The sequence below is a fragment of the Phytophthora cinnamomi genome, assembly GCF_018691715.1.
Source record: "Phytophthora cinnamomi strain GKB4 chromosome Unknown Contig22, whole genome shotgun sequence".
Classification (NCBI taxonomy): Eukaryota; Oomycota; class Peronosporomycetes; order Peronosporales; family Peronosporaceae; genus Phytophthora; species Phytophthora cinnamomi.
Window position 1 is genome coordinate 383,512 of NW_027150955.1, and position 12,653 is coordinate 396,164.

General features: G+C 54.5%; 1 protein-coding gene across 1 annotated transcript; it reads right to left on the reverse strand.

The window, feature by feature from the left end:
- Positions 1 to 979: 979 nt before the first annotated feature.
- IUM83_12082 (uncharacterized protein) lies at positions 980 to 2,503 on the reverse strand (the record flags this gene model as incomplete). Its single annotated transcript, XM_067936684.1, has 3 exons — positions 980 to 1,045; positions 1,137 to 1,157; positions 2,258 to 2,503. The coding sequence occupies 3 exons, from the start codon at positions 2,501 to 2,503 to the stop codon at positions 980 to 982; spliced, it is 333 nt and encodes a 110-aa protein (XP_067794971.1).
- Between the last annotated feature and the right edge of the window lie 10,150 nt (positions 2,504 to 12,653).

Sequence of the window (12,653 nt, forward strand, 5' to 3'; positions counted from 1 at the left end):
TGATACCCTTCAAAGAAGTTTTACCAACTACCGAATACTTGCAGTAGCACGAAAACTACGCTGAGTGCTGCAAGCCTCTGTCATGACAGGTACAGTAACTTGAACTTGCTGCATTTGAAGTGACATGTCACTCAGGTAGCGCCTCATTATGGCTTTCAATCTGCTCGGGTCACTGCTACGCGACCCAGTCTCAACTCCACCTTCTTGCACTCAGGCTTCGTGCCGGAAATGAGGAAAATTGCAATGGAACAGTATTTGCTGAGCTTGATCCCACCCCAAACAGCTTGGAGCGGGGAGATTGGGAACGCTCAACTGGAAGATGGCGTCACGGTTCTCATGAAAGCGACCGCTCATCCGAACCTCGCTACGCAGTCAAACTGATCAACTTGCTGGTCTCGCGAGCTACGCTCCTCTGGATTAAGGACGCCCGTCGGCGCAATGTGATAATGTACGCATGCGAGAAAGGTGTCCAGCCGATAGTTCTTCGTTGTCTCGTCAAGTGGCTAAGGCGGCGTTGCACCGACTCGAGATTTCCACTGTCGGCTGGACCAAGACATGAACGGACGAGACGCCGTCAGCCTTGCAATCTGCGGAGGCCACGTCAACCTCGTAAAATTCCTCCTCGGAATCCACGAACAACAGACAAAAATTCGTGGTGCGCGCACGACCCCATGCAAGTCCTCGAGCTTGCAATCGAGGAACACAACGAGGACAGTGCGCTTGCCGTCCTGCAGAGCAAGCAGTTCCTGAGGTATTTGAGCCATTCCCGCGTACGACTTGCAACTTCTCTCGATGAATGGCAAGGTGCATGACGTACAACGTTCAGACTTGTGCAATTGCTGCAGTCCGAAGTGGGATGGATGTGGGGTCCTCCGTCTTGCACAACCTCGCACCCGAGAAAACTCGACAAGCGACGTGGTATGCAGTCTGCAGCCTCAATAACCATCCCTCGTCACCAGAAATACTGCGGATGGCGTGCTCATATCCTGTCGACGCTGCGTGGCCCCAAGTTCGGCATCTTATATTCTTCCGCGTCTGGGGACAGCTAGCAATACAAGAACACGCATTGCCATTTTAGAGAAGACTGCGGCGGAGAGTGACGTGGTTTTCTTGACTGGAAGACTGTCTCCACTCACCTGTTCACTACTCTCCCTACTCTAGTGTTTTCGATTATACTGCACTACCTTCGCCGACACCATCCGAAGAAATGCAGCGAATTCGACGACAACTCCATGAAGAAAACCTCCAAGCACCAAAGCAACAGCCGGGAATAATTTCTACGCAGCCACTCGCACGCGCGCGAACACGATGACCAAACGTAGCAAACACCAGAAGCAAAACAAGCCCAACCTCCTCTACTGTGTCCCGAGCGCCTCTCAACTTTTGAACTAGCACCAGCGAACGGTCTCCCCGGTGTCGATGGATTTTGGTTACCTAACGTGAAGACCCGCCTCCGACTCGACTGGTAGAGCATACCTACACACCATGACAGGCGAGTTTCCGGAGGCCACCTGATGCGGTTGGGTCTCTTTTCAGCAGAGCCGCACGCCAGCACCAGCCAACCGCCAGCCCGACTTTTAACGTTAGTAAATTTTAATCTCGAGTTGCGTGGAGATGGAAAGACGAAGAACACAACACAGCGCCATCGTCTTTCGCTGCTGGCAGGCAGGCAACAAACCAACGACTCGAGGTTTTCGACCGTGCAAGATGGTAGGATAGCCTTCGTTCGCGCGGTGCGGCACGACACGGCACGTGCGTCAGTTCCGTCGACTGGACAACAAACCACCAGGCAGCCAATACAAAATCCAGCTTCCTCAAGCAAACTGGCCGGAAGATCCATTCTCCCCCATCATGTCACCTCCATACAACCGCCCAGTCAGCCGATAATTCCTGCACATCCGAGCGCCATACAAACGCCAGTCAAAACCCAAAGTTCCGGCACATTTCGCGCCCAGCTGTGTAGACTCATGTCTCGGCTCTATCGGGATCAACCCCACCTCCTCCCTCCAAGCGCACTGGGCTCTGCATCACACTATCACCCAGCTCTGCTTCAGTCTCGAAAAGCTCGTCAATCCGCTCAGTGAGATATCCCACCACCGTCATGAAGGTCTTCCAGGTGCTCGTCCTCGCCGCTTTGGCCGTGTCCGCCGTGTCCGGAGCCACAACCACCACCACCACTGCGACTACTGCTGCCTCCACGTCCTCGAATGACGTCCAGCGCTAGTGCGGCCACAGCATCGTCGGTGGCGTCCTCCACCAGTGCCAGCGCCGCCGTGGCCGAGTCCAGCTCGAGCTCGGCCAATTCCACGTCTGCTACATCCAAGTCCGCCGCGACGGACGCGTCGGTCACGGCGGACTCGGCGTCCGCCTCGAGCTCGTCGTCGGAATCGACCACGGCGCAGAGCAGCTCCGGCACGGCTGAGTCCGACTCGGGCCCCACGGGCAACTCGGGCGGCGCCGCCCCGCGCTCGGGCTCGGCGCTCTCGAGCTCGTCGGACGCCATGCCGCATGACGGCCACCATGGGTTCGGTCGCGGCGGTCGTCGTCGCGGTCGGCGCCTACTTCCCTGTAAGTCAGGTGACGACGACGCAACTTCGGTAGACTAGACTACTCACTAGTACAGGCGGGGTGGCTGCTACACAGGCCACCCCGTATCATTAACACGTATATTTTCGCTCCCGATTGAGCACGTCGTCGCCGGGTGTCAGTGGTGTTGGTTCGGTTCGGTTTGGTTTGATGGGGTGGGTGGGTGATGATTTTCTGTCGAGATGCAGGCGGAGCCAGCGGTGCGTCACCGATCGTCCCTCCTTGCGTTTGGGTCTTGGTGGGGAAGAGGTGAAATTGGGAATGGAGCGAAGTTGGGGGCAGGAAGGAGGTCACCATCGGTGCGGACGGTCATGCCGACGCTCGCGTGAATTGGGACATCAACATCCCCTTGTGCGAGATCCGGTGCGCTTGACCGCGCAGCGAGCTTGGAGACTGTTGATGTAGCAACTTCCAGCGACAGCTTGACAGGTTCAGCGCCGATGTCCTAGATTCGCAGGTTGGCCAGCGAACACGATATCTATGAAGGCAAGTTCGGTCATATTATGGGATTTATACCGCAGGACGTAGCACAAGCCAAGCAACCAACACGTGCTGCGTCACTCCAGCGAAACTTGTTCCGACACAAAGTCGTGGGAACCTCGTGGGTATCCTAACGTTGGGGACAGCACCTCCATTACGTAGTGAGAATGTGTGCGACCCTGTATGGCAAGTATCTCACTAAAAGCGTGCTCACGACGCTTAATCGCGTTGGGATCGCATTTCTGCAAAACTTATCGCTTTTCACTAAAACTTGTTCGATAGTGGTCTGGTTGCTGGTGCTCGAGAAGGAATGCCGCAATCGGGAGATCATTTTGCCGTCGCGATTTCCAACGCTTTCTTGGTGTCGAATCCCCCACAATCGCAACAAGGAACTTGACTATCTCAATGCATCTACTTGTCGTAGCTCGCTCGATTGGATGCTCGGAGATACAGTTGACTTTCCACGCCTTCTTGAAGTAGAATTTTCAGCACTTCAAATTGCTTCGTTGAGGCTGCCATTGGCAAGGCCTCGCTAATATAGGGAATTAACCCTCACCACTTCAATATATCCGCTTTGTGAGCCAGCAAGTAAAGCCATTGCGATTGCTGGCGATAAATCTTTATAGCGTGGTGGGATGTTTCACGATCAGTTTGGCAATATTATCCGATGGATAGGCCTTCCCAGGATGCTCGAAACAAATTAAGCGGTCCATTAGCAATCTTATCGTATCAAGGCGGGCTTCTTCAAACGCACGAACATTATCATAATTGGTTCACTTGAGCAGCATCTCCGCCGCGTCCAGATGACCATTCTGGACAGCTTTTCCAACCGCGAATGCAATATGTTTCCAACTTTGATGGAAACTTCTATCAAGCAGCAACGGCAAAACACGCGGCTTTGGGAACAGTTAGCCGTCAAAACCGCAATCTATTCAAATCAAAAGCAACTGTAAAACAGTCATGTGGCCGTTCGCTGCCGTGGCAAGAAAGGCTACGAGACTGTAGGAGTAGAGCATATCTACCACAGAACCATTAGCAACACCACCTTCCAGAACACTGAATGGGTTTGTGCAGGAGGTCGGGGCGTAGAATGTTAACTACCTCCGTGTGGCCACCTGTTGCTGCTGCTACAATTTCCTCCACACGGCTGCACTTATCTGGATAACGCCTGTGAAGCCACTTCAATACGTCCACGTAGCCATTAGCCGCAGCGCCGACACTTTATTCGAACAACCTTCTATCCTGGTGACCTCCAACCTTTTGACGATATCGAGAAGCCCACTAGCAGCACCACCTTACATTGCCACTACTGCTAAGGGTCGTGACGCTCCGTGAACTAGAAGAACTCGCAACAGCTTATTGTCCACGGCGCTACTGATGGTAGTAGGCTTCAGCAGATCATATATTTGTTCAAAAATGTGGGATAAGCCAATAGTTCCATAGGGAGAACCCTCGAGATACATATTAACGGAGGTGCATCGATCATTTTATTTTGTTTTGGATCCTGCTTCTGTGTCGCGAAAAGCATTCCAGGGAAAATATCCTATTGACTGGGAATGACAATGTTTCATTGTATCTAGCGCTTCATTTCATTTTTAGCCCAATGCTTGCAAAGAAGAGAGCGATAGTTCCCACAACCAATGTCGTGCCTGTGATGCCTTGGAGAGTAGCAGCAAGGGTAGGATGCCTCTCGAAGAATGCTTTGGTGGCGGCTGGACTCTTCTGGAGAAATTGTTTAAGTTTCGAGGGAATTACAGAGATTCCTCTGTCTTCGGTGCTGTCAGCAGCCTCTTGAGCGTGCACGATAGCGTGAACTGATTTATCTTCTTCGGTCTTACCTTTTCTGAGAAATTGAATCACATGAACCTTTCGTTGGTTGGGGACACTCGCATCACCGACGACGCCGTGGGCATTAGTGCGTTTGTTGGGGAACGCAGCAGCAGTTATGATCACCACAAGTAGAAAAAAGCTCAAACGCATCGTTGGTGATGTTGGTGGTGTCGTGTTCGCGTTGGAGAGTTGGAAGCAAGTTGCCAAGTGTGAGCAGTATAGAAGAGATATGTACTGGTGGTTTTGATGCAGCGATCGGGGCAGGATTAGAGTCGAGATTTTAGACTAATCCGGTAAGCACCTCGCTGACATTCGGACGACGGCGTTATCAAACACCCAAACTACAACAGCCGTTGTTGCACATATTGGTTCGGAAGTATGGGTTTGAGTAGGAAAGGCAGATAGAAACGGCACTTCGTACATTGTTGTAGTTTAGTATTGTTGTGACATTGCGTTATCCGCACGTTGCCGATTGCGTAATTGGGCCAGTATATAGCTGAATGTACGAAGCATTTTGGACATTGTAGTGGGCCTACTTTGGTGGCTTACACCTGCACAACGTGTATGAAGAAGCGTTAGATTTAGTTTTACTTGAGTTAATTATACTCGAGTCCACGAGTAGAAATTAAAAAAATAAGACACCGAGTAGCAATTTTATGTTAAAATGAGAACTGTATTGTTTCTAAGTTGACATTCCTCCTAAATCCCCTACAACTAACAGAGTATCCTGTCAGTCTGTCTGCTGTGTGTCGGTTCTCTGTCTTGGGGCCTTAGCCTGCCGTAGAGACGTCGGGGAGCGCCCTATCCTGACAGTGTATTAGTAGCCTACCATGGCATCCCACCATCCTTTTGATTCAATCTGCGCCCGATATTACAAAAAAAAATAGCCTTGCGATATATCTATTCGTGCTGTGATAGGGCTGTTGGCTCACCGCTAAATGTCCATTTTGAATCGAATTCGGGCGCGGCGAAGCGAGGAAGCGCGGCGGACGTTCGGATGCCGCTGGCCCTTCAGGAGCGAGCGCACAGCGACGACCAAAAAAGCCGCTGCATGCGCGAAATTGTACCATGCCCGGAAAAGCCCGGTGCGAAATAGGCGAATCTCTCAGCCAAAATGGCTATTATTACGTCGTGATTGGCCCAAAACCCCATAACGCTATTCAGCGCCGTTGCCATGGAAAAGCGCATGCGCTGGATAAAAGTGAACCCGACCTTCAAACGCGACTTGCAGGACCTGCAACATCCCGCCCGGATTCAAGCACGCTGGACATTTCAACACCGAACGCGACGCAGTAGTGGAACGAGCTGGAACAGCGAGCGTAACGGGTTGGGAGCAACGGTATATTCAGTAGTGGAGCGAGCTGGCCAGCGAGCGTAACGGGTTGAATGAAGGGTATATTCAGTAGTGGAGCGAGCTGGCACAGCGAACGGTTGCAACGAACTGTGCCACCCTCCGGGGCGAAGCGGAGGCTGGCGGCGGGAAGGAGCGAGCTGGAATGCGAGCGTAACCGGCTATGACTAACTGACACCACCGCCGCGAAGCGGCGGCGATCGGCTAGTCCCCTACAACTAACCAGAGTATCCTGTCTGTTCGTCTGGTGTCCTCGTCTTGGGGCTTAGCCTGCCGTAGAGCATCGTCCTACCGCCCTGGCGAGCGCATTAGTAGCCTACCCTATGGCATCTCACCATCTTCCTTTGACTTATCTTGCCCGAATTACAAATAGCCTTGCGATGATATCTATTCGTGCTGTGATAGGCTGAAATTGGCTCACCGCTAAATTTTATGTCCGTTTTGAATCGAATTCGGGCGCGGCGAAGCGAAGCGCGCGGACGTCGGGCGCCGCTGCGAGCCCCACGGTGCGCTGTGTGTGCGACGCCGTACCGCACAAATAAATAGAGGACGACGGTGCGCTTGTGCGAATACATATTCGAGTGTTACACACATTTCGCGATACAGTGCGCGAAATACAAGACGTGCGCTGGACAGGATGATCCTGACCTTCAAGCACGCCGAACCTCAAGCATGCTGACATTCAAACACCGGAGCGCGACGTAGTAGTGGAGCTGAGCTGAACAGCGAGCGTAACGGGTGGGGACAAACGGTATATCCAGTAGTGAAGCGAGCTGGAACATGAGCGCAACGGGCTGAGACCAACGGTGGTCATAGTGAAGCGAGCTGGCACAAAGAGCGGAACGGGGACGAACGGTGTGCCCGTGAAGTGGAGCGAGCTGGCACACGAGCGTAACGGGCTGCGACGAACGGTAGCCCGTCGTGAAGCGAGCTGACACAGGAACAGCGTAACAGAAACGGTATGTTCAGTAGCGAACGTATTTGAGACGAACTGTAGACCGCTGTGGAGCGATCTTAACGGCGAGCGTAACGGGTCGCAAGGAACGGTATATCGAGTAGTGAAGCGAGCCGGAACAGCGAGCGTAACGGCCATGGCCAACAGGAAGTCAAGTAGTGGAGCCGAGCTGTTCTGGACAGCGAGCGGTAACGGGTTAAGACGAAGCGGTAGGCTGCGTAGTGGAGCGAGCTGGCACATTCGTAACGGGTTGCGACGAATGTAATGCAGTAGTGGAGCGAGCTGGCACAGCGAGCGTAACGGGTTGAGACGAACGGATAGTCGAGTGAGTACAGCGCGCTGGAAGAGCGGGAAGACGGGGTAGAGCGCTGGAACAGAAACAAGTAGTGATGAGCTGGTACAGCGAGCGTAACGGGGACGAGCAGTAGGGCAACGTAGTGAAGCGAGCTCGCTGTCATCAGCGAAAGGTACGGGTTGTGAACAAGCGCGACGGTAGTAACGGGTTGGGATTCGAAGCGCTAACAGTAGTGGAGCGAGCTGGCACAGCGAGCGTAACGGGTTAGACGAACGGTTTGTTCAGTAGTGAGCGAGCTGGCACAGCGAGCGGAAACGGGTTAGGAAACGAACGGTAAAGCCACCAGAACAAACAGAGGGGGGCTGCTATGGCAATAGTGGAGCGAGCTGGCACAGCGAGCGTAACGGGTTGCAAGAACGGCATAAGTAGTGGAGCGAGCTGGCACAGCGAGCGTAACGGGCGACGAAGTGTACACCCGCCGGAGCGAAGCGGAGGGGCTATGACAAATAGTGGAGCGAGCTGGAACAGCGAGCGTAACCGCCTATGACTAACATTACACCACACCGCCGCGAAGCGGCGGCGATCGGCTAGTCTACCACAACCAACAGAGTATCCTGTCAGTCTGTCTGCTGTGTGTCCGTTCTCTGTCTTGGGGCCTTAGCCTGCCGTAGAGCATCGTCGGGGAGCGCCCTTCCCGCCTGGCGACAGTGTATTAGTAACCTGCCCTATGGCATCCCACCATCCTTTGACTGGCTAATCTATGCCCGATATTACAAAAAATAGCCTTGCGATATATCTATTCGTGCTGTGATTGGCCGAAATTGCCTCCCGCTAAAATTTCGTTTTTGAATTCGAATTCGGGCGCGGCGGAGCGACGTAGCGCGTGGACGTCATGCCGCTGCGAGCCCCACAGGACGCGAGCGCCGCACAGCGACGACGGTGCGCTGCGTGTCGCGACATAGCAACCTGTATATGTGCGCTCTAAAGTTAATAGACGACGACCTTCTGGGCCTGACTTTGATAAATACATAATATATTATTACTGCTCTGTGATTGGCCGAAACCCTCTGTTAGAATATATTGCTATTCGGGTGCCACACACATTTCGCGACACAGCGCGCGAAATACAAGACGTGCGCTGGACAGGGTGAACCCGGACCTTCAAGCACCTCCCACACGACCGTCAAGCACGACTTCAATCATGCTGACATTCGAGCACCGAACGCGATCGCGTAGTAGTGGAGCGAGCTGGAACAGCGAGCGTAACGGGTTGGGACGAACGGTATATTCAGTAGTGAGCGAGCTGGAACAGCGAGCGTAACGGGTTACGACCAACATGAAGTCCAGTAGTGGACAGCGAGGTACGGGTTGCAGCGAGTGTAACGGGCGACAAACGGTATGCTTCAAGTAGTGAGCGAGCTGGCACAGCGAGCGTAACGGGTTATGACGAACGGTATGGCGAGTAGTGGAGCGAGCTGGCACAGCGAGCGTAACGGATTACGACGAACGGTATTCCAAGTAGTGGAGCGAGCTGGCACAGCGAGCGCAACGGGTTGGGATGGACGATATACCAAGTAGTGGAGCGAGCTGGCACAGCGAGCGTAACGGGTTGAGAAACTGTGTCGAATGAAGCGAGCTGACACAGCACGCGGGTCGAGACGAACTTCAAGCAAGCGAACTGTAGACCGATCGCGTAGTGAGCTGGAACAGCGAGCGTAACGGGCGACGAACGGTATATCCAGTAGCGAGCTGAACAGCGAGCGTAACAGGTTGTGACGAACAGGAAGTCAAGTAGTGGAGCGAGCTGGCACAGCGAGCGTAACGGGTTGTGAGCAACGGTATGTTCAGTAGCGTAACGAGCTGGTAGACCTGTGCGAGCGTAACGGGTTGCAATGAACGGTATTCCAAGTAGTGGAACGAGCTGGAACAGCGAGCGTAACGGGTTGTGACCAACAGGAAGTGAAGTAGTGGAGCGAGCTGGCACAGCGAGCGTAACGGGTTGAGACGAACGGTATGTTCAGTAGTGGAGCGAGCTGGCACAGCGAGCGTAACGGGTTACAACGAACGGTATGCCAAGTAGCGTAACGGGTTGCGCCGAACTGTACACCCGCTGGAGCGATGCGGAGGGGTTATGACAAATAGTGGAGCGAGCTGGAACAGCGAGCGTAACCGCCTATGACTAACCACACACCCACCGCCGCGAAGCGGCGGCGATCGGCTAGTCTACTACAACTAACCGAGTCTCCGGTGTTTGTCTGTAAGTCCGTCGTATCCCGCCCTTGGGGCATCAGCCTGCCGTAGAGCATCGTCCTACCGTCCTGCATTAGCGCATTAGAAACCTGCCCTATGGCATCTCACCATCTTCCGGACTGGCTTATCTTTGCCCGAAATTACAACGCATAGCCATGCGTTATTTTTATTCGTCCTGTGATTGGCTGATTTCGGCTCCGCCTTCACATTTCCTTTTTTGAATTCCGCGCGCGGCGGAGCGAGGAAGCGCTCGGACGTCGGGCGCTGCAGCGAGCCCCACAGGACGCGAGCGCCGCACAGGGACTAAGGTACGCTTAGCTACATAGTTTCCTAACTGTAATAGAAGTGTCGGTTTCGGGAGTTCCGCCTGTTGGGATAACTGGTACCTTCAGGGCAGTCGAGGTATTATAGTGTGGGATTAAGGGCGGCCTGGTGCCTACTCCGGTGGGGCCACGGGGGAGTTGCAGTGGGTTCCACGACACGGCCATGTAGTCGAGACTCCCCCGTTGGCGCACAGATGCCAGGCAGGCCGTCCCGAATCTGCAACATTGCTCACTTACCTGCACCCCGGGTTTAATTACCTTGGAGAATGGCATTTGGGTACTGCAGCTCTCCACTATACTGACCGTTACTTTCTCTAAAGTGGGTAGCAATACCCATTTTAAGATGATAAGAAAGACTGCAGCTGGCACCCGCCGCCGACGTAGGATTGCGCGTGCCCTTGCCGCAGCGACCGCTCTTGGGAGCCGCGACCCTGAGGTGCCCACGTCCGCCCGCCAGCGGCGTGGGAAATCTCATACCAATCCGGGGTAAATGGGGCAGATCTCGGCGAAGCCGGGTGACCTGCCTCATCTCCGGGCCAGTGGTCGTGTATGGGACCGGCGCTTTAGGTGGACGCACCTATTTGCGCTTCTGTGTCCGCGGCGGGGCGCGTGTATAGGACCCTGGAAATGGCGACGGTGTTCTTAGACTTTATGTCTAACGCGTCATGTGACTCTGTTGCGTGTACGCAGGCCAAAATGGCTCGAACGAAAAGGAAATGGACGCGCGAGGAGATCGAGCAGGCCTTGCGGGACAACGAGCGTATCAACGCAACCCCGGCTGCCCCAGAGGAGCCTGCCGCTAAAAAGCGCCGCCAAGCGCGTCGGAGGGCTAAACGATACAACTTAAACAAGGAATTTCGAGCGCTTATCGTGACAGACAAGGCCGCTACTGTCACGGCTGTCGAGAGTCACGTTGCGTATGGAAACACGTCTGTTGAGCCTCCACCAGTCCGCAGAGAAGAACCTCCGGTCCAGGCAGCGGCGCCTGTTGATTCTACAGTTGTAGCGGCCGATGTCAGCACAACGGAGCAAGTTCCTGGCTCGACCCGGCGGAGCAGCGCGTAGGAGGCGCGCAGCAATGACGGCGTCTCAAACAGAACGAAACGCCGCGCGAGACAGAGAGAGAGCCCGAGTTAGAAGGGCTAACATGACGGGATCCCAACGCGAGCGTCAAAGACGTAGAGATGCAGAACGCAAGGACACGGGCTTTACGAACAGAGTCCGATCGAGAACAGCGCGCGCAAAGCCGATTACAGGAGAGACGTGAGGGTCTACCGGAGCAACAATCGGCGGGCTATATGCAGGACCGGTTGATCGGCTTGCACCAACAACGCCGACAACAGGAAACCCAGATGAACGAGAACGCCAGGAACGCGAGCGCGTTCGCCAGGAAGAACGTCGGGCTAATCTGAGCCAGGAAGTGGTCGAAGCGGAGCGAGCCGCCCGCCGGGAGCATCAAGCCACGGTTCGCGATGCTCAAGAGGAGGAGGAGAGAGGAGCGGCGACAACAGGAGCGTATACGACGCAGTACGCTTCGCAGAGGTCATGCACTCGCAAACCAGGAGGATTTCAGAGTCTCCATGCTCAGCGGCGACAACATCGTTAATGGGCGCCATAGACTGCCTCCGACTACGGTCTGCCCTCATTGCAACGCGTGGAAATGGCCTGCAGAGTCCAAGAAAGGCTGTTGTTTGGAGGGAGCGGTGCAACTACCCCCACTACCTGCTGCGCCACCGCGACTGCACCAGTTGTACACGGACGCCGAGTTTCGGCGCCGCATTCGTGCCTACAACCAAGTGTTTGCCTTCACGTCGATTGGGGCTTCCTGTAGCAACCGGTCCAACTTCAGGGACGTGAACCAAGACGAGAGCGTTGCTGGACAACGTGGTGTATACACGTATCGTATTCAAGGAGCCATGGGGCACTACTTGGGCTCTCTACTTCCGCGTATCGATACGTTCACAAACGAGCCGATGCCCCCCAAGTTTGCCCAGATCTACATCGTCGATCCAGACATGCAACAGCGAGCGGAGCGACGCCGAGGTATCTTCGCTGACCTCGATTCTGGAACGCTGCTGGAGATCGAGCAGATGATGGAGGAGTGCAATCCATTCGCTCAACAATATCTCAACTTCGCGGAGAAGCTGCGCGCCGACCAGGCGGCGGGAAAGGAGGTGGTTGATATGGTGTTCCGGCTACACGAAAAGAGGTCGAACCCGCGAACCCACAACCTACCCACGGTCTCGGAAGTTGGGGCGACTCTTATCGAGGATGGCAACTTGGACAGCCCGCGCGACATCCTTCTGCGTACTAAAGATCACTCGCTGCTTCGGCTCTTCGAGACGCACTCTGTGTATGACCCGTTGCAGTACCCACTACTTCTTCCGCATGGAGAACTGGGTTGGACCTACACAGACGTGTATGCAAACAACGTGGTGCGCAGAAAGAAGCGTGAAATGTCCCTCCACGAGCATGTAGCCTACCGGTTATTCCAGAAAGTCGGTGACGAGTCGGTACTGCACCAAGGTGGGCGATTATTCCAGCAGTACTGCGTAGATCAACGAGCCAAGTGCGAGCAAGAGC